Below are 22,859 nucleotides of genomic sequence, written 5' to 3'. Positions count from 1 at the left end.
CATCACATATTAAAACTAAATATGAATGCAGCAGAAAATGGAAACCAAAACACAGGTACATACCCCAAGCCTTCCTCTGCTGCAGAATTCCACTTCAGAGAAATTGAATAAGGAACCAAGTCAGTAATGGAAAACTCCCTAACTTTAAATGCAGGGGACAGGATTGCACACTATATTTAATTAAAAAAAATGTACAAGTTACCATAAAAGAAAGTTACAAAAGGTAAAACAAGTATCATGTAACTCAACTTAATTTGTTGTCTAAAAGAAAACCAAGACAGATATGTTCACAACATATTAAAAGAGAAACACTCTTACCTGAAGGGCACAACCTCGAGCTACTGCCTCATCTGCATTTAGTGTTGTGCTGCATTCCTTCCCAAAGAATTTGCTTATCTTTTCTTTGACAGCAGGGATTCTAGCAGCACCGCCTACAATTTCAACTGCATAAATGTCTTCCTTCTTTAGTCCTTATAAAGGTAAAAAGACATTTTATTGAAAATTGTATTAGGTTGGGTAAACCTGGTTGTGTCAAGGATATGGTCATTCTACAGACGGGACTTGATATGACTTTTAGCTGGAGGGCATGTCACATTTAATGACTGCAGCAGCCAACATTCGCTGCCTCTTATGTTTCCAAATTAAAGCCTAGGCATCGCAGCATATGCAAGTAATTAAACAGTTCTTTCTAGTTTTATCCTGATTCCAAACTGTTCCATTGTACGGCAAAGGTACTAAATGTTATGCCAAAGCGCTTGCTTTCTTTCTGTTCTTGATCTTCAGTTTGTGGGCATTATGTACATTGTACATCTGGTAAAGCGGTTGTTGCCCATTTAGTCTCACATATACAAGAATCCACTACAACAACTAGTGACTTGCTAGGATAAACCAAACCACTTTGATTTTGCTGTAGCAATTCACCATGTGTCATTGCTGAGTAGCTGTAGCACTCTGTACCAGTCTATATCTCACTGAAATTTTTAAATTATTTAAATGAAGGCTACAACTGAAAATCAATGGAACAGTCATGTAGTGCAATACCAGCTGAAAGAAACAATGGGATATTCCATGATGCGCACTTATGAAATACAGACTTAGCTGAATAAGTCTCAGTTGAATAAGCCTTGTTTTCTAATCAAGGCTCAGTTCCATGAATGCAAAATGAACGTAAACTCAAGACTGGTATGCACTAGTGACATTTGGGCAGCCCCGAGAACCAGTTGACTATAACATTTATCATACTTCAAAAAAGCAAAAATGAGAGTGCAATATCTGCAGTTTGGCTACCTATGAATATATGTGTGAAGCTAACAGAATGAAATGTGTACTATGGTACAGCTTGGAAAAGTGTAGGTTTATTTAGTTGTCATAACAAAGAAAAAGTGGAAGTCTTTCCAGCAGTTTACCAAGAAATAATACTTGGTTCATAACACAAAGGAAATGAATTCCTTAACAAAAAAAGCAAGAAAGGCTGTGTTGCAAACAAGAATCGACCAATACAAATATATTATGGTTATGATTTTGTCCATTGCATTATTACATGTTAATGGCATTATTCGGACTAAGAAAAGTTTACTTTGAATTGCCCTGTAAGATTGTAACTGTACTAGTTTATATAAATCACAAAAATCAACTTGACTGAAGAATAAGTAAGAAATATCTTGAATAAAGCCAACTTACTGGCTTGCTCCAAAATGCTGCGGAGTGGTGGTTCAATTCGAGCCAAAAGGTCTGAGCACATCTCCTCAAAATGAGTTCTGCATAAAAAATAAAGATTGTCATCTTAATTTCGCATTGTATTGAAACACTGAAAAGCAATATTAGTATTTTCCTTTTGTACAAATATATATTACACTGTATGATTTTCACATACATAATAAATAGCAATTAGCTCCATTTAAGATTTTGGCTAGTCTCGTAGGAAGATGGCTCAGTCAAAACAATCAAGTCATGCAGGAGTCAAACTAAACTAAATTTTCAAACATACTAGCCAATTGTTGCCAAATATTTATATAATCACAAAAATCCAAAATCATAAACAGTCTTTTTTGCAAAACTACTTTAATTTAAATGGTAGCAACAATAGTTTATACAAAATCTAAAGTGGCATTTGTATGTTATTTGTTTTAAAAGAAATCACATGTTACAGACACATCAAAACTAACTGATGACTTGACAAGTACTAGGCATCTACTTCAGAAATTAGTCCTTAAGTTATGTGGGCTCAAGGTATCTAAACCAAATGGATTAAGATTTTAAAATGATTAGAACTTCAACTATACAGGATAATGTTTCACAGGCTTTTTTTCCCCCATTGAAATTGTTTACATTTTAGGACTTAAATGCTTAGCTTAAATACATGGTAAATTTGTATGCCGATCCTGGATTTCTATGTTTATATGCTCATAGTGTACTAAAATTGAACATCTTTAGTAAAAGTTCAAAAAACCATTTACAGTGATCAATGATGGAATTACAACTCGAGACGTGAAATGTTTTAGGGTTGAATATTTAGCAAATCAATACCCTATTATTGAACAATTACTACCCACAATGCATAAACTACTTATAAAACCTAATACAGTAACTGTTTATAAAAAGTGTTAAGATTTCATGGGGAAAATTATTTTTTACTAAAAGTGAATAAGCAAAAGACTACCTTGCATACCGAGCACTAATCAGAAAATACTGGCACAATTTAATGTTATTCTGTTAAAATATTAATTTTGTGGACTTGGTTTCTGTTTGTCTGGCTGTATTGTGAAGTTTCAGTTTGCTACAGCTGCAAAGTATGTATACGGTTTTCCTGTAAAAGTGCTGGAATGTTCAGACCTGAACATTTTAACTTAATCTACACAAACAAACTGAGTATACCTAAGAAAAAAGCCTCACTATAATGTCACTTTGGTTATAATGCATCTGTGGATAATCAAGTGAAACCATAGTTGGCTTGGGAAGAGACTCTCAGTTAACTAAGTTGGAGTGCACAACCTGAAGATTTTTACTCCAATCTCTTTGTTAATTACTAGCCAGTTAATACTGTTAATAGACCCAAAGTTTTTGCCTTAATCTTAACTGATTTGCCTTTCAAGACTCAGACCCCACGTTACAGACATGAACAAATTTGTTAATAACTCTCCATGAAAAATGACCAAAATTGTCTCTGAAATAACCCGAAATTGACAAAAGTAAATGCCACTCATCATTGTTTATTCCATATCAGACTTTGTTTTAAAGTTTTGATTCAACCGAATATTTCAAAAACACAAATGGAAATGGTATAGACAAAACTGATGTGACTGTTAACTTAATATTTTGTTGTACAACTTTTAGATGTAATCACTGCAAACAAGCGATTGCTGTAGCTTGCAGTGAGACTTCTGCACCTGTCAACAGATAGTTTTGACCACTCTTCCTGAGCAAACTGCTGCAGTTGTGTTAGTTTTGAAGGGTATCTTTCTTTCCTCTGATGTTTGATAGGATTCAAATCAGGACTAATAGAATGCCACTTCAGAATAGTCCCATTTTTTATTCTTAGCCATTCTTGGGTGTTCTTAGCTGTGTGTTTTGGGTCATTAGCCAAGGGACCCAAGACCTACAACTGACACAGAGCTTTCCAACATTGGGCAGTAAGTTCTACTCCAGAATGTCTCGATAGCCTTGATATTTTATAGTTCCCTGCACAGACTCAAGGCACCCCATATCATACATCTCAAAGCAGCGCCAAAACATAACTGAGCCTCCACCAATTTTCACAGTACGTATGGTGTTTTTTTCTTTGAAAGCAATCACTTTTCAGGAGGCATACAACACTTCTTCTAAAGAACTGTAATGGTAGCAACAAATTTTTCCACGTCTGTGCTTGTTCCTTTCTATAGCAAACCAACAGCCAGCCAGCCAACCCTGTTCTCTCAACCCAATTCTATATCATTCCAGTTTCTTAATTCGAAGACAATTCTTGCTGTTAATGAAGGGCATTTAAGTTTATGTCCTCATGGAGCTCTCATTCTGTAACTCCAGACAATCGCAAAATTGCTGTTTTCCCCACCCATAAGAGCACCATCAAAATGTTTTGTAGGTTTGAAAAAATAAATATTTGACTCAGACCTTCACTTTTTCTTTCAAAAAGGAAATCCTTGTAATCGTCAAAGGCAAGTTAAAAAAATTAAGACAAAATAAGCAAATACTCCATTTCAATAATAGTTACTAGTTAAGAAAGTGGCTGGAACAAAAACCTGCAGTCACTGTGGCCCTCCAGGATCTGAATTTGATACCCCTGGACTAAGTAATCTTCACCATGCATCTAACTTTTGAGGTATCAATACACGTCAATACATTACAAGAAGTTTATACGGAAAAATTAATTTCACACCAAACCAAGGAAGCCAGGTTTCTTCTTGTATTGCACATAATGCAACATACTGCACCATGCTGTCACCAAAAATATGCAAGCTGTGACAGAAGGACAGCCTAATTTTTCCCAAAAACACACAGGCTCCAAAAGTATTTATACATAGCAGAAAGCTGATAGGGAGTTTCTGTACAAGCACACTAAAGATAGAAAACAACATGTAAATTATATCTAGAAAGGCATTAATTAGCCTTGGAAAAATGCATTACAGATTTAAAAATTCAACCTCAAAGTTTGAATTACGTATTTTTTCATAAGCCAAATAAGCAGATAGATCTGAATACATGGGGATCAGTTATTAAGAGTGAGAGAATTTGCATCTTTAATATTTGAGTATTAGGTAATCAGTTTATTACTCATTTCACAACCATCTTTATCACTGACATTAAAGGTGAAATTACTCAAATGAGAAAAACAGATTAAGTCCAATCTTGTCATAAATAAGACATATAACTATTAAGCCAGAAACAACATGCTCCTTGTACCTGTTCATTGTTCCAGAAACATCAATATCATTCATGAAACATTCAATGTTCATTGGCAAGTCTGAAGAATTGGCACTCATTAACTTCTTTAGTTTCTCACACTCCTGGTAAAGGCGAAGTAAAGCTCGAATCTTCGATTTCACATCTAATTTATATTTTTTTGCAAATTCTTCACAGAAGTAATTGACTATCATTTTATCAAAATCTTTTCCACCCAAATATGGGTCAAATGCAGTGGCAAGAACCTACAAAAGAAAAATAAAATGTCTTTCCAATCTTTTACATTTGAGTGGGGGAAAAAAAAATAATAGAAAAGCAAGCTCTCTGGAAGACTGTATACATTTCGTTTAACCTACAGGCAGGTCTCTGTAAATAAAAGTTTCTGTGCATATCTGCAAATAGCTTTAACACTAAACAAATACTATATATAATAGCTTACATCATTCAACTCTTGGCAAAAATTACAAATTTTATTTTTTATTGTACTTTCTTTTAGTTTCCCAATTTAATATTAACAATGTCTGTAGGGTAATTAAATCGGTCTAAAGATTTATGAAAGAAAAATGCAACAAACAGTACAAGAATTAAAAAGAACATATGAGAAAACAATGTCTTTTTAAGAAATATACATAGTACCATATATATTCTTGAGCTGAACTATTTACAATGCCCGAGTGTACCAGAGAAAACGTCAGTAGTGTTATAACTACAGTCTATCAAATGTAGGATTTGCATACTTCGGTATTTCTTTTTTCCATCCAACAGATGAAGTGATAACGAATAAAAACAATGTCAATTACAGCCATCTGTCATCCTTTTCTTCTGATTTCACAGTGAAATGCTTAAGATGTACTGTGTTACGGACACACATTTGTAGTTAGCTTGGCTGCGCAGGTTTAGATTGACTGATATCTTCATAATTCACAATTCAGTTAGACTGAGGGTTCTGAAAACAGTCATATGTTATTTTGTACTAGTATCACACAGCCTATCCATTGGGCCTTGTTTATCAAGAACAGGCTTCACACCTACCACAATTTGTTTTGCATGGAGTCAAATTATACACAATTATGCATAATACACTGGCATACATATAAACTATCGTGTTTTTAAAGGCTTACCTTTAGCTTTCCTTTGTTAAAGGCACATACTGAGACCTGGTAAGCCGAATGTCCCAAATCAATAAATACTACATTTCTTGGCTTTTCCTCAGGAGTAGGAAGATCTTGCTTGTAAATCCCATAGGAAAGTGCAACTAAATTTTAATATGAAAGATAATATTAATGGAAACAGGACTTCAACTACTGAATGGTTTAATTATATTATTATTTTATTCAGCCTCTTGAAAAATTCTCTACATTTTAATATATAACAAATACCACACTAAGGCAAGACAAACTGACATTGAGGGATCTCTAAAAATGAATTTCAGATATCTTAAACTACTGATCACCATATTTCCAGACATCTTCAATGAATGGAGCGTCACTTCAAGATATCTTAATAATAATAATAATAATAATTCATTACATTTATATAGCGCTTTTCTCAGTACTCAAAGCGCTATCCACACAGGGAGGAACCGGGAAACGAACCCACAATCGTCCACAGTCTCCTTGAAATTTGAGAGCTATTAAAATACAGCTATGATATTTTAAGACATTTTTTAGGAATCTGTAATACACTTCAAGATACATTAAATACAGATCTCTGAATGTTAATTTGGCTTGACACACTACAGTGAAAGTTCAAAACACACATCAATAGCATTGACTGGGTTACTGCAAAAATATTCCTGGTCATCTTCAAGACAATCCAGTTTTTTCCAATCCAGTTAAGTACTTTAACCTTATGTTCAGGATAATTGTCCTGTTCAAAGATGGACATCAGTCTAAGCGTTAGTTTTTTAGCAGACTGAATCAGGTTCTTTTGCAGTATATGCTTGTATAAATGCTTTCCACTACCCATTATTTCTTCAATTTTTTTTTTTTTTACTAAAAATCCAGTCCCTGCTGATAAAAAGCACAATGATAATATAATGCTGTGACCACCACAAGTCACCACATCACAACTGGGTAACTAACATTTCTTGGCAAAGTTAATGTGTTTTCACAAGGCTCTTTCTGAGTTAGGTCTTCAGTGTCAGCAGGTAGTATTATGCAGAGCTACCGATACTGTTGACTGGTGCATCTTTACTCCAGTGTCAGCTACACTGAACTCAAATTCTACAAAGTGACTGCTGGATCCTATGACTTCTAGCTCAAGTCTCCTTCTTGCCTGTGCAGAATGTAAGCAGATTCCACTAAATAAATGAACCATCAAAACCCTCTAGAACATCCAGAACACTTGGACTGTATGTTTTTTCCTAACGTATGCACCAGACCCGATTCAGGAATGCTCAACAACTAATGCACACACCTACACTCGCTCGTACTGGGCAACTTTATAGCTATTAATTAATTTAACAGGAAATTTCAGTTTGGTTGTAATTCAGTGTACACCATACTAACAATATCCTTTAAGAGTCAATATAATCATGTAGGATTCATGAGAAAGTGTCAGCAATTGGCAAACACAAGTAATGGTATGAGAAAGAGTGAGAAAAAGGAGACAATGATATTAGTGAATCCATAGTATTGCAGTAAATATGGATTACGATTTTGTGCTAAAAACAAAACCTCGCATAATAAGTATATATCCCACTGATGGACTACAAACAGCTCTTATTCATACTAATTATGAAATCTGATTATTTCATTAATTTTATTTATTGAAAAAAAAGTTATTTTCAAAATGACATTAATTTACTTTATTACTCTTGAGTAAGTCAGCTTTAACTATATTTTAGTATGGTTCCTTTTACACTTGGTATATTATACAGTGCAGTTACTCTAGTTCTCAGGCAGAAATCACCTAACAGTGCTGTGCTCTGTGGTAAGCTCCAAAAATAAATTAAGCAGTGCATTGTCCACATAACTGAGACAAACACATGACTTAAAATTATTGGATATTACAACTCCCTGCTTCCCAATTTACTCATGTCTGAGGTTTCCTTTCATCCTTGTTAACAGCCCTCTTGATTAAATTTAAATGACTTTAAACCAAGGAGGCTTGAGTACAGTAGCATGACTATTGTTTAATATAGAAGTAATACACTGTTTCATAATGTTGCAGTTCACCAAACAAAGTGGAGTAAACATTACAGATTATTAAAACAGACATTTTACTCCAGTTTTTATATTTCTTATTTATCAAAATTATTAAATTAGATATACTGCTAAAACACCAAAATTTCAAAAAGTACTTGAAGGGACAAATAAAACAAACAAAAAAAAAAATTACCTGCCGTAGTTTCATTCATAAGACGTAGACAATTGAGACCTGCAATTTGAGCTGCATCAATCACAGATCTTCTCTCAGCATCTGTATAAAAACATGGTACCTGTTGGCATAGTACTTAAGACAATTAGTAGCTGAATTTTGTTAAGAATCTTTTGTTAAGCAACAGATTTTGATGATGTCAATTTTCTTACGTAACAAACAACCTTTCTAAAATATACTTATTCTAAGAAAGAAATAAGCACACAAAAATCTTACTCACACACCATCTACTTTATGTTGTAACAGCAATGGTGATAATCCAACCAAGCCACCCTACATACAGCAACAGTCACATCCTGATCTTGAAGAATTTACGAGCCCCAAAAATCACACAAACTGAACCTAACAGCCTTACACTAGAAACTCACTTCAGCTACCTGCACTCATAAATCAAATTCTTCTGGTCACTAACCAGATCTGTAAATCAAAAACTTTGTATTGCTCCATAAAACCCAAAGGAGCTGTAGAGATACTCATGGGACTCTAGCTAGGATCCATACTATTGGAGAGTACTACTAATAAAGTCATCTCTGGGCAACTAAGTTCCAGATAACAAAAGAGGCTGTTTTTATTTAAGTGCCTAACAAATACTCGGAGTGCTTGTTTTTCTAAGGAATGGTGAAACTGATGCTCAAAAGGGTACTGCATGCTGGTGCTACAATCCTACTCAGAGACACGAGAAAGAAATTTGAAGGGGTGTGATTTGAAACTATGGTCTGCCGGACCTAAATGCAGTTGGGAATTATTAAAATTTCTTAGCTTGTCATGGAATGTCCAAGCATAAGGTTTGGACATTCGATAATTCGTTCCAAAACTCTGGCCATAAACCGATTTGGTCGTGAACCGAAGCAATTTCCCCCATAGGATTCTATGTAAATACAATTAATCTGTTCCAGACCATAAAAAAAAATATATATATATATTTACATACAGTTTGTAAGTTTTTAAGCACAAATATAGTTAATTAAACCACAGAATGCACAGTGTAATAGTAAACTAAATGTAAAAACATTGAATAACACTGAGAAAACCTTGAACAACAGAGAAAACTAACACTGCAATAGTTCGTGCTATAGTGCTACCAACAGCTGGCTAAAAGCACTTTTTTTTTTTTTTAATGAGTTTTAAGCACAGGGAAAAAAAATGAACATTTGAAAAAATCCGTAATTTAATAAACCACCAAGAAAAGTAACATTGCACGCTACGAACTGATCGCTGTAAACAGAAGTGAAAACAAAATGAAGCCCAGTGCATTCTTTAACTGCCTTCCTACCTATGCTATGCGTGCAGCCCCCTCTCTCTCTCGCTGCCTGCGTGTGTGCAGCCCCCTCTCTCTCTCGCTGCCTGCGTGTGTGTGGGCGTCTCTCTCTCTCTCTCGCTGCCTGCATGTGTGTGGGCGTCTCTCTCTCTCTCTCCCGCTGCCTGCGTGTGTGCGGGCGTCTCTCTCCCGCTGCCTGCGTGTGTGCGGGCGTCTCTCTCCCGCTGCCTGCGTGTGTGCGGGCGTCTCTCTCCCGCTGCCTGCGTGTGTGTGGGCGTCTCTCTCCCGCTGCCTGCGTGTGTGCGGGCGTCTCTCTCCCGCTGCCTGCGTGTGTGCGGGCGTCTCTCTCCCGCTGCCTGCGTGTGTGCGGGCGTCTCTCTCCCGCTGCCTGCGTGTGTGCGGGCGTCTCTCTCCCGCTGCCTGCGTGTGTGCGGGCGTCTCTCTCTCTCTCTCTCTCCCGCTGCCTGCGTGTGTGCGGGCGTCTCTCTCTCTCTCTCTCTCTCTCTCCCGCTGCCTGTGTGTGTGCGGGCGTCTCTCTCTCTCTCTCTCCCGCTGCCTGCGTGTGTGCGGGCGTCTCTCTCTCTCTCTCTCCCGCTGCCTGCGTGTGTGCGCCCGTCTCTCTCTCGCGCTGCCTGCGTGTGTACGCCAGTCTCTCTCTCGCGCTGCCTGCGTGTGTGCGCCCGTCTCTCTCTCTCTCACTGCCTGCGTGTGTGCGCCCGTCTCTCTCTCTCTCACTGCCTGCGTGTGTGCGCCCGGCTCTCTCTCGCGCTGCCTGTGTGTGCGCCCGGCTCTCTCTCGCGCTGCCTGTGTGCGCGCCCGGCTCTCTCTCGCGCTGCCTGTGTGCGCGCCCGGCTCTCTCTCGCGCTGCCTGTGTGCGCGCCCGGCTCTCTCACGCTGCCTGTGTGTGTGTCGCGCTCTCTCTCTCTCTTGCTTACTGCACAGGAAATGCACAGGGAGAGACTGAACATGTACAAACCGAAAGGGAAACTGGCTTGTTCGTATACCGAGTGTGTGGTCGTGAACCGAGGCAAAAGTTTGGCAAACTTTTTGGTCGTAAACCGATTTGTACATGTACCGAGATCCACTGTACTTGGTATCACATAGCATTCATAGTCATGCCATTTGATTCAAGGCCATATGATCTAAGGCCAGAAACACTGACACCTTTGCATTTCTTTCAACTAATTTGAAAAATACTCCAGAATAAGAGTTACACACAAACCAGTAACAAATTGCTCACTACAGCATAAATATACAGTTAGGAGACACATACCACATGTACAAGAGTCTGATTATATTCAGGGGACAATTGATGTTATTTTTATTTATACAGATGCACACACACGCACATCAGCCACAACTTTAAAACCACCTGCCTAATATTGTGTACGTTCCCCCTCATGTCACCAAAACAGTCCATACCTTGATGTGTCAGTACTACACAAGACCTCTGAAAGTGTCCTGTGGAATCTGTCACAAACATGTCAGCAGCAGATCTTTCTGGTCCTGTTTGTTGCGCTGAGGGCCTGCACGGATTGGATGCGTTTCCAGCACATCCTACAGATGCTCAAATAGATTGTTATCTGTGGAACTTGGAGGCCATGTCAACACCTTGAACTCTCTGTCTTATTCCGCAAACAATTTCTGAAAAACTTTTGCAATGTGACAAGGCACATTATCCTGCTGAAGAGGCCAATACCATCAAGAAATACCATTGATATGAAGGTGTGTACAGGGTCTTTAAAATTCTTTAGGTAGGTGGTATGTGTCAAAGTAACCGATCATGAATGCCAGGACTGAAGGTTTCCCAGGAGAACACCGACCAGAGCATCACATCGACTCCGCCAGCCATATGATCTAAAAGAAATCGTGATTCACATTGCTACATGGTCCAGTTCTAATGTTCAAGTGCCACTGTAGGAGCTTTTGGCAGTGGACAGGCCTCTGAAGGGGCATTTTGACTGGCCTGTGAGTGTGCAGCAAGCTGCCATGAACCATGTGTCCTGAAACCTCTCTGTCATGGTGAGAATCAATGTTTTTCTGCAATTTGTGCTACAGTAGCTCTTCTGTGGGATTGGACATTTCAGGCAGCACTTCATTCACCATGTGCATCAATAAGCCTTAGGCACCCATGAACCTGATGCTGGTTTGAGGTTGTCCTTCCATGAACCACCTTTGGTAGTTACTAACCAGGAACAGTCCACAAGACCTGCCATTTTGGAGATTCTCTGACCCAAGTCATCAAGCCATCACACTTTGGGTCTTGTCAAAGTCACTCAGATCCTTACAGTTGTCCATTTTTCCTGCTTCCAACAAATCACCTTCAAGAACTGACTGTTCACTTGCTGCCCGATATTTCCTACCTCTTGACAGATACCATTTTAACAAGATAATATCAATGTTATTCACTTGACCTGCAAATGGTTTTAATATTGTGGCTGATGGGTGTATTAACTCCCCCCCAACAGTTTTGACACCAGTAATAGACTGATTCACAGAAAATGAAGATGCACAAGAATGCTTAACTAGCCTTAAAAAAAAAAAAAAAAAAAAAAACATCTCATTGGGCTTTGCATGTTAAGTTATGTCCTTACTGATGGTGACAGACATTGTAAAAGGAGCCATTTCCAACCAATATAGATGCTTTACATTAAACAAACATATAATCTGGCCTATAGTGCTAGGGTGAAGCGAAAAAATTAATTCAATTAACCATTTTAACAAGGATGTGATATGAGACAATTTTTTTCAAAAAGAAAAAAAAAATTTAATTGATAGGAGGCAAAAAACACTCAAAGGCTAACCTGTCCTATCACAGATATCAAATATTATTTCTCATATTACAAGAATGCTTAAAATCGGTTAAGACAAAATGCATTTAAAAAATATTGTGCACATTTAATGAAAAAAATAAATGCTGATATTAAATGGAGAAACTTACAGCTATGACACAGTCTGCAACTGGTTTCTTCAGTGCATTTTCAGCAGTTTCTTTTAATTTTGTCAAGAGCATTCCTGAAATTTGTTCTGCACTGAATACTTTCTCTTCTTCCATATACATAACCTTTCAAAATAAAGATTTGTTTGCATTTAATCATTCAGGGTAACAAAATGTAACATTCTCAAACACTCTTAACTCAACTAAGGATTAACATGGACTGGAATCTAACCTAGCAGTAGGGCAGTTTGTCAATCTAGACCAGTAGTGTCAAACAGATCCTGGAGGGCCACAGTAGCTGCTAGTTTTCTTTCTAGCCACTTTCAATGTGTAACCAATTATTACTTTAAAGGAACATACTTTTGCCCTGATTTTGGTTGACTTGTTTCAGACTCATACGCCTTAATGGTTTAATTCCCCTTCCCCCTTACCAGTCACCAAACAACATCCAAAGTTAGTCAACAGAAAAGAAGCATCCAGAGACATCTACAATATCTTGTCATCTATGTTCACAATATTTCGTTTGTGTTTAAAAATGCAGGCATTAGTCCCAATCTTTCCCTATTGTCTTCACTATTCCTGGCATTTTAAAACCTGAAAAGGTGGACATTTGAAAATGCTCTCTAGAGCCCTATACTTTAGAAAACGCAAGCTTAGCCCTACAATGTGGACAACTTGAACAGGTTAAAACAAAGACACTAACTGCATTCAGAATTGTTTGTGCTTACTGTGTGACTCTTCCCTGATTGAACCCTGTTCATTATCACGTCTCATTTCTCTATTAGTCACCCTTCACTGAACAAAGCCATTTTCCAACTAAGCAGACATGGAAGAGTAGCTTTCCATGGAACTTATTGTGTTGCTTACCTTTATGTATTTAAAATGCTTTTTGTACAGTTTAAATACTGCATTCATGTGCAAAAGGCAAATAATTTAGTGGTCTCTACAGCTCTGGCGATAAATCATGTGGTTGGGGGGATTCTGAGGGAAACACACCCTCAATGCTGTGTGTCATACAGCAAATTTTTGGTAAGAAACAAGTACTACATAATTGGTATGATAATCCATATTTATAATTATACCACAAGAATAACGAATGTCCAGCTGATACAATAAAAAATACATTTAAAATAAATAAAAACACCTGTATAAATATAGTAAATGTATATTGCAACAGCAAAAAACTGTAGCGATATTAATGATTTAAAATTATTAAAATCATTATGTACATACATATTGTGAGCTGAGGGGCTGATCGCACCCCTACAGGTTAAAAAACGCTGAAAGACTACCTTCACATTGCTCCCGTGCTTGCTGGGCTTACTTGCGGCTGATCTATCGTGCGATCCACTACACAGCACTTCGCATACTTAAAAGTCCAAACATCACCTGTCAGTTTTTTGATTATTTGCTTTTCTCTCTCTCTGACCTTCCCTGCTCCTGACGCGCACTCCTTTGAAGAAGAAGATATGTTTGCATTCTTTTAATTGTGAGACGGAACTGTCATCTCCGTCTTGTCAAGGAGCACGTTTAAACTTTTCAAAAAGAGACAGGTTTGTTTGCAATGTTTGAATAAAGTTCCTGTCTCTACAACGTCCTGTGTTTCTGGGCAAATCTGTGACCCAAGTGTGACAATATTTACATTTAAGCACTGTTTAATTGCCAATATCAATTAAATGATTGTGCAAGAATATACAGGTGGAATCCCATTATAACAAAATTCATGGGACCATAAAAATATTTAGTTATAGAGAATATAGGGAAAAAATATTTATATTACTGTGACCAAGGCCGCCGGTGATTCGCCATGTCTAACAGCAGTGGCTCAAGAACAGCTTTGTAGCTGCTCTGCTGCATCTGGTAAACAGTAAAACAAAGATCAGGCTTACCACATAATGTGCTTGTCACACAATGTTAACACTAGGCTTTGATCTGTTCTTCCTCACACTCTCCTGATTCGATTTCTCCAGACCGCATCTGCCCCTAGTGTTCTTCTAATCTGAAGATGAGAGCTAAAGCAGGTGCTGTGGCTCCTAACAACTCCTGTTCTGAATGAAATCTTGACACTGTACCTGCCTTCTTCATACAGTAATAAAGCACCTGTATTTTCCTTAAAAACCTGGACTCGCCTTTCTGACTATCATGCAACTCTGTGACCCAAGCTTGATAGTACCTGTATATACAAAAAAAAAAAAAAAGTTGCCTCTAAGATCTTGTTTTCATTTTGTGTTCAATCCTGAATTTCTATTAAAAAATTACATCCAGCATCTCATTTTCACACCTGTATTTCTATTAAAAAAAAAAAAAAAAGAAAATATTATATATATATATATATATATATATATATACACACATACACACACACACACATACACACACACACATACATACATAACTGTGCAAAAGTTTTAGGCAGGTGTGAAAAAATGCTGTAAACAAAGAATGCTTTCAGAAATAAAAATAATGATTGTTTATTGTTATCAATTTACAAAATGCAAAGTGAGCGAACAAAAGAGAAATCTAAATCAAATCAATATTTGGTGTTACTACCTTTTGCCTTCAAACCAGCATCAATTCTTATAGGTACACTTGCACAAAGTCAGGGATTTTGTAGGATTTTAGTCAGGTGTATGATCAACCTATTACACCAAACAGGTGCTAATGATAATCAATGTCACACGTAGGTTGAAACACAGTCATTAACTAAAACAGAAACAGCTGTGTAGGAGGCTTAAAACTGGGTGAGGAACAGCCAAACTCTGCTACCAAGGTGAGGTTGTGGAAGACAGTTTCATGTCATGGCAAGATTGAGCACAGCAACAAGACACAAGGTACTGTAGTTATACTGCATCAGCAAAGTCTCTCCCAGACAAATATTTCAAAGCAGACTGGGGTTTCAAGCGCTTTTGAAGAAGCACAAAGAAACAGGCAACGCTGAGGATCGTAGACGCAGTGGTCGGCCAAGGAAACAGCGCAGCAGATTAAAGACACATCAAGCTTATTACCCTTCAAAATTGGAAGATGTCCAGCAGTGCCATCAGATCAGAACTGGCAGAAACCAGTGGGACCCAGGTACACCCATCTACTATCCGGAGAAGTCTGGCCAGAAGTGGTTTTCATGGAAGAGTTGCAGCTAAAAAGCCATACCTGCGACGTGGAAACAAGGCCAAGCGACTCAAGTATGCACGAAAACGTAGGAACTGGGGTGCAGAAAAATGGCAGGAGGTGCTCTGGACTGATGAGTCAAAATTTGAAATACTTGGCTGTAGCAGAAGGCAGTTTGTTCGTCAAAGGGCTGGAGAGTGGTACAATAATGAGTGTCTTCAGGCAACAGTGAAGCATGGTGGAGGTTCCTTGAACGTTTGGGGCTGCATTTCTACAAATGGAGTTGGAGATTTGGTCAGGATTAATGGTGTTCTCAATGCTGAGAAATACAGGCAGATACTTATCCATCATTCAATACCATCAGGGAGGCATATGATTGGCCCCAAATTTATTCTGCAGCAGGACAACGACCCCAAACATACAGCCAAAGTCATTAAGAACTATCTTCAGCGTAAAGATGAACAAGAGGTCCTGGAAGTGATGGTATGGCCCCCACAGAGCCCTGATCTCAACATCATCGAGTGTGTCTGGGATTACATGAAGAGACAGAAGGATGTGAGTAAGCCTACATCCACAGAAGATCTGTGGTTAGTTATCCAAGATGTTTGGAACAACCTACCAGCCAAGTTCCTTCAAAAACTGTGTGCAAGTGTACCTAGAAGAATTGATGCTGTTTTGAAGGCAAAGGGTGGTCACACCAAATATTGATTTGATTTAGATTTTTTTTTTTCATTCACTGCATTTTGTTGATTGATGAAAATAAATGATTAACACTTCCATTTTTAAAAGCATTCTTTGTTTACAGCATTTTTTCACACCTGCCTAAAATTTTTGCACAGTACTGTATATATACAGTAATCCCTCGCTATATCGTGCTTCGCCTTTCGCGGCTTCACTCCATCGTGGATTTTATATGTAAGCATATTTAAATATATATCGCGGATTTTTCGCTGCTTCGCGGGTTTCTGCGGACAATGGGTCTTTTAATTTCTGGTACATGCTTCCTCAGTTGGTTTGCCCAGTTGATTTCATACAAGGGACGCTATTGGCAGATGGCTGAGAAGCTACCCAACTTACTTTTCTCTTTCTCTCTCTTGCGCTCTCTCTGATCCTGACGTACGGGGATTGAGCAGGGGGGCTGTTCGCACACCTAGACGATACGGACGCTCGTCTAAAAATGCTGAAAGATTATCTTCACGTTGCTATCTTTTGTGCAGCTGCTTCCTGAAACGACATGCTGCACAGTGCTTCGCATACTTAAAAGCTCGAAGGGCACATATTGATTTTTGCTTGCTTGTTTTTCTCTGTCTCTCTCTCTCTTTCTGTGCTCTTGAAGGAGGGGGTGTGAGCTGCTGCCTTCAACAGCTTTGTGCCGCGGTGCTTCGCATACTTAAAAGCCAAACAGCCCTATTGATTTTCCTCTGCCTTTATGACAGTCTCTGCTCCTGACTCCTTTGAAGAGGAAGATATGTTTACATTCTTTTAATTGTGAGACGGAACTGTCATCTCTGTCTTGTCATGGAGCACAGTTACTGTGTAATCCCTCCTCCATCGCGGGGGTTGCGTTCCAGAGCCACCCGCGAAATAAGAAAATCCGCGAAGTAGAAACCATATGTTTATATGGTTATTTTTATATTGTCATGCTTGGGTCACAGATTTGCGCAGAGACTAATAACCATATAAACGTATGGTTTCTACTTCGCGGATTTTATTTCGCGGGTGGCTCTGGAACGCAACCCCCGCGATGGAGGAGGGATTACACAGTAACTGTGATCCATGACAAGACAGAGATGACAGTTCCGTCTCACAATTAAAAGAATGCAAACATACCTTCCTTTTCAAAGGAGTGCGCGTCAGGAGCACTGAATGTCAGAAAGTGAGAGAAAACCAAACAAATCAATAGGGCTGTTTGGCTTAAGTATGCGAAGCACCGCCGGTACAAAGCTGTTGAAGGCGGCAGCTCACACACCCTCCGTCAGGAGCAGGGAGAGAGAGAGAGATAGACAGAGGAAAACAAACAGTCAAAAATCAATACGTGCCCTTTGAGCTTTTAAGTATGCGAAGCACCGTGCAGCATGTCGCTTCACGAAGCAGCTGCACACAGAAGGTAGCAACTCTTTCAGCATTTTTAGACGAGCGTCCGTATTGTCTAGGTGTGCGAACATCCCCCTGCTCACACCCCCTACGTCAGGATCAGAGAAAGTCAGCGCGAGAGAGAGAGAGAGAGAAACAAAAGTAAGCTGGGTAGCTTCTCAGCCATCTGCCAATAGCGTCCCTTGTATGAAATCAACTGGGCAAACCAACTGAGGAAGCATGTACCAGAAATTAAAAGACCCATTGTCCTCAGAAATCCGCGAACCAGCAAAAAATCCGCGATATATATTTAAATATGCTTACATATAAAATCCGCGATAGAGTGAAGCCGCGAAAGGCAAAGCGCGATATAGCGAGGGATCACTGTATATATATTATATATATATATAATTTTTTTTTTTTTTTAAAAATAGAAATACAGGTATGAAAATGCAGAATGAAAATGAGATGCTGGATGTAATTTTTTAATAGAAATTCAGGAATGAACACAGAATGAAAACAAGATAATAGACGCAACTTTTTTTTAAAAAAAAAACAAAAATACAAGTCTGAAAATAAAGAATGAAAATGAGTCATTAGATGAAGATGAAGGTGCAATTCCAAAATGCTTTTGTCACATCATTTCTTCATTCTGGAATCAATTTTTTCCAGGATTGATAATTTTTCTTTCTGTGTAAACTGACGCCATTTCTCCTCACTTTTTCTTGTTCATCTCAAAGAAAACTTTGAGAAGCGATATGAACATTGAACAGTACAGTATCTACACACAAAACAACTACCCATGCGAATGCTAGGTGGAGCACTGACTCAGAATTCAGCCTTATGTTTGATGTCATGCCTACACACTCGGTGAGCCTTGCCGGAGTCTCCCCAAGACCAGAAATTTCCCAACAGCTGGTCTGTCTCTTTCAGACAACTTGTTGCAGGGTTCCCAAGACTAGGTGTGGAATCTGTAAGAGCGGGATAAGTATTTTTTGCATCACAATATCTTCAGTGGCCATTTTTGGTCTAAACTAAAGTTTGTTATACTGAGATGTACATTTTGTTAAACTGAGATTCATTTAACATGATGTTCTATTAACGTATGTCCAGGCCCACAAAAAGCATTCGTTATTCTGAAAATTTAGTTACTTCAGTATAACGTGATTTAACCTGTACATATACTGTATTCTGTTATAAAATTGGTGAAAACTACCATACTTTGTTTAGTTAAACCTTGTTTCAGATAGGTACATTACAGAAAAAAAAAAACACAATATGACAGCTTGTAATTATGAGAAGTATTTTATTTTTTTATTCCATGTGTATTATGGATACATATTTTTGCACATATTAGCTAAAGTATGTATTTTAAGGAAATTTTATTTATATTAGGATTTCTATAGTCACTAAACAATAAGCCTACAGAATTTCAGTTTGTTAATAAAAAAAACATACACTTGTAGGCTATAGTTTATTTATAAAAATACAGTGATATAGGACATAAGGCTTGTATGTGTCTGGTTATGCAAGAGCTTAGTGTAAAAAGTTTTTTTTTAAAGGGATAAAGGGAGAAAAAAATAAATAATCAGTATTAGAATTGACCATGAAATCAGTGATCTGTATCAGCCTTACAAAACCCAACTGGAGCACCCCTAAACACACTAAAATACAGTACTGTGGACATAGCCTCCACCTTTGTTCCTCAGGTGCCACTACTGTTGCTGAAACTGCTATATTAACAACAATTATTTTAATGGCTTGTTTGTGTCCATACTGCACCACACATTTCTAAAACTATTCATTTTCTTTTTCTTAGCGAACCAGCAATATGTTTTATGGCCCAGAAAAAAAACAACATTGCTAAGACCTTCACTTATTTCTTTTCAAATATCTTATCAAAACAGATATTGTATAATGGGCACTCAGGTGCAAATGGGATGAAGTTAGCTGGGCATTTGTTGGCATGCTTAATAACTTCATTATTGTTTGGCTGCTGGCAGCAAGGTTTCCGATAATTTAAAAAGCAAGTCACTTAAAATTAATGCCAAAAAATGCTGGTTCAATAAGCAGCAGAAAGATTAATAATTAAGAGAAGTGGATGGAACAATAATGTGCAGCCACTATAGCCCTCCAGGACCCAATTTTGATATATGGTCTACACCAACACTGAATTTTAAAATAAATGCAATTAATAACAACTTAGTTATCATTTTTATAACCACAGTAAGTTAAGCACACAGATGCAAAGACTTAATTTAAAAAACATTTTATTGATCATACCTTGATGCCAGTTGCACCCGTAGGCATTTGGACAAGTTCATAACTCAGATGCTCCTTTGACAACTGAATGAATGGGTCAGAATATGCACGCCCGTGGAACTGTTTAAATCCAATTACAGTGTTTTTACAATTTGTGATTGCCTAGATTTGAATGAACAAAACAGGAAAAAAGTCATATTCTAATATACACTAAGTCAATTAGATGTGAAAAAGTGAACAATTTACAACATTTCTCTTTTGGGGGGAAAAAAACAACTTGCCTGGGTTTTAGCTGCAGCTCCAACACTCCGATTCCTTGGGCCAAAGGATACACAAGCCCTTAGAGAAAATAAAGGAAATAAAATTACCAAACTATTCTTACTGAGGAAATGCTAATATAAGAAATAAAAAACTGAATTAAAAATAGTTTCAGAGATAGCTTAGGTGTTACGTTAACTCAACCTACTACATCTTGGGGAATCAAAGTCTATGCGAACAGAAAAAAAGATAACTCAGGAACAAGATCTGGACAGAACACCAAACATACAGTGTATATAGAAAAGAATCATCCTGCCTCCAAAATATTCACATTTTGTCGCTTTGCAGCATGAAATGACACAAAAAAATATATATATTTCTCCATCTGTATTTACTCAAAGCAACATAGAACAGTTGGGGAAAAATGTACATAAATAAAAAAACAGAAATCACTGAGAAGGATAAAGGATCAATACTCCTATCAGTACTTTGTGGAACAAAAGAACACAAAAAGGTGATAAGTTGAAGTCCATTTGTAAGCACTGCAAGAACATGCTGTACCATGTACAATGCTATCAGAGTGACAAATACAAATCATCACCTGCAAAGAACCAACTGCCTATAAGCAATGCTTCCACAGTTGAGTGCACGGGCCAAAGAAACAACAAGGTGTACTGGTGTCTTTACTGCAAAGGACATGAGACCGTTTTCAGTGTAAAGGAAACCCTGAAAAGTGCAGCGGGCATCACAGTAACTACAGACAGCTGGACCACCAGGGTGAACCAAAGTTATAGTACAGTCACAGCCCATGCTATCACCAGCAACTGGGAAAGGTTTTTGCCACAAACTCAGCCTCTTTTTGAAACACCCTCTAGGTGCAAATTTGCTGAGGTGCTGAAATCTGCTGCTGTTTTGAAGGGGAACTTGAAAGGGTTAATCGCAACATCACCGTTGTTACTGATAATGAACGTAATATGGATGTAGCATTCAGAGAGGCTGTGCTTTGTACATACAGTACTCTGAATTTGGCTTCCCAGGCAGGCTTGGGTGTACCAAGTTTTAGTCAACTCCTTGGTCGAGTGAGAGGGTCGTTACTTTTCTCCACTGGAGACCCATAGCTACAACTGTATTAGCCACCAAACAGAAATTACTGGGCCTACCATCGTGTACTCATGGGCGATGTTAAAACATGATAGAACATTACATTTTAAATGTACAATCGTTACCTTGAGTGGCAAGCAGTGATAGCAGCATCCCCCATAAGCACAGAGGTACGGCGAAATGCACATGTAATCAACAGGCTGGATGGCACTGACTTTACAGACTTTGAGGACATTCTACAACTGCTTAAACTGATCAAGTCAGCCACCAGTGTGCTACGTGATGAAAACATACCCACCATGTCTCTCATCATGCTGCAGAAACACATAATTAAGCAAAGCATGGGCCCAAAAGAGCAAGACTTAACCACTGTCTCAAGCATAAAGAGTGCAATTCCGAAATACCTCACTGCCAGATACAGTGCAGACTAGGATTTTTCTTGTGGAGAGCACCACAATGGATGCAAGATTTAGAACTCTACCACATTTGGAACCCAGCTAGAGCAAAGCTGTGTTCAACAGGCCGAAGGAGTGAAAGCAAAGCAGTTACAGCACAGCCAGGTATTCATTTACACTGCACGTGTGTGTTTCTGTCTTAACTCAGTAGTATAAATTATGTTTTGGAAAGCGCTAGTGGCAGCACTCACAATATCATCCGAGAGAGAAAGAAATACTAGTTACAGTTCAAATACTGGTATATAACGGAACTAACATTAGTCACATATTAAATGCTGGACATATGACTTAAAACATTACCTCACTAGTCACAGTTTACCTATATATATTAAAAACAATCTAAAGTACAGTAATCCCTCCTCGATCGCGGGGGTTGCGTTCCAGAACCCCCCGCGAAAGGTGAAAATCCGCGAAGTAGAAACCATATGTTTATATGGTTATTTTTATATTGTCATGCTTGGGTCACAGATTTGCACAGAAACACAGGAGGTTGTAGAGAGACAGGAACTTCATTCAAACACTGCATACAAACAATTGTCTCTTTTTCAAAAGTTTAAACTGTGCTCCATGACAAGACAGAGATGACAGTTCCGTCTCACAATTAAAAGAATGCAAACATATCTTCCTCTTCAAAGGAGTGCGCGTCAGGAGCAGAGAATGTCAGAGAGATAGCGAGAAAAAAAGCAAACAAAAATCAATAGGGCTGTTTGGCTTTTAAGTATGCGAAGCACTGCCGGTACAATGTAAAGGTAGTCTTTTAGCATTTTTTAGAGGAGCGTCCGTATCCTCTAGGTCAGTGTGCGAACAGCCCCTCTGCTCACACCCCCTCTGTCAGGAGCAGAGAATGTCAGAGAGAGAGAGACAGAGAAAAACAAACAAACAATCAAAAATCAATACGTGCCCTTCGAGCTTTTAAGTATGCGAAGCACCCTGCAGGAAGCATGTCGCTTGATAAAGCAGCTGCACAGAATGGAGCAACATGAAGGTAATCTTTCAGCATTTTTAGACGAGCGTCCGTATCGTCTAGGGGTGCGAACAGCCCCCCTGCTCACACCCCCTCCGTCAGGAGCAGAGAATGTCAGAGCGAGAAAGCAAACAATCAAAAATCAATATGTGCTGTTTGATCTTTTAA

At 38.3% G+C, this 22,859-nt stretch overlaps 1 protein-coding gene across 1 annotated transcript in view; it reads right to left on the bottom strand.

Annotated features, from left to right (window-relative positions):
- Window positions 1–22,859, bottom strand: part of LOC114660219 (heat shock 70 kDa protein 4-like) — a 59,679-nt gene that overhangs the window by 20,654 nt on the left and 16,166 nt on the right. The window contains exons 2-10 of the mRNA XM_028812763.2: window positions 20,195–20,252; window positions 19,935–20,075; window positions 12,477–12,599; window positions 8,239–8,338; window positions 6,018–6,151; window positions 4,897–5,141; window positions 1,681–1,757; window positions 319–470; window positions 64–170 (exon numbers count right to left, since the gene is read on the bottom strand). Of these exons, the coding sequence (XP_028668596.1) occupies window positions 64–170; window positions 319–470; window positions 1,681–1,757; window positions 4,897–5,141; window positions 6,018–6,151; window positions 8,239–8,338; window positions 12,477–12,599; window positions 19,935–20,075; window positions 20,195–20,252 (1,137 nt within the window). The remainder of the gene's footprint in view (window positions 1–63; window positions 171–318; window positions 471–1,680; window positions 1,758–4,896; window positions 5,142–6,017; window positions 6,152–8,238; window positions 8,339–12,476; window positions 12,600–19,934; window positions 20,076–20,194; window positions 20,253–22,859) is intronic.

This window comes from Erpetoichthys calabaricus, chromosome 11 (genome assembly GCF_900747795.2).
Source record: "Erpetoichthys calabaricus chromosome 11, fErpCal1.3, whole genome shotgun sequence".
NCBI classification, from domain to species: Eukaryota; Metazoa; Chordata; class Cladistia; order Polypteriformes; family Polypteridae; genus Erpetoichthys; species Erpetoichthys calabaricus.
This window is presented reverse-complemented; position numbering and strand designations above follow the sequence as displayed.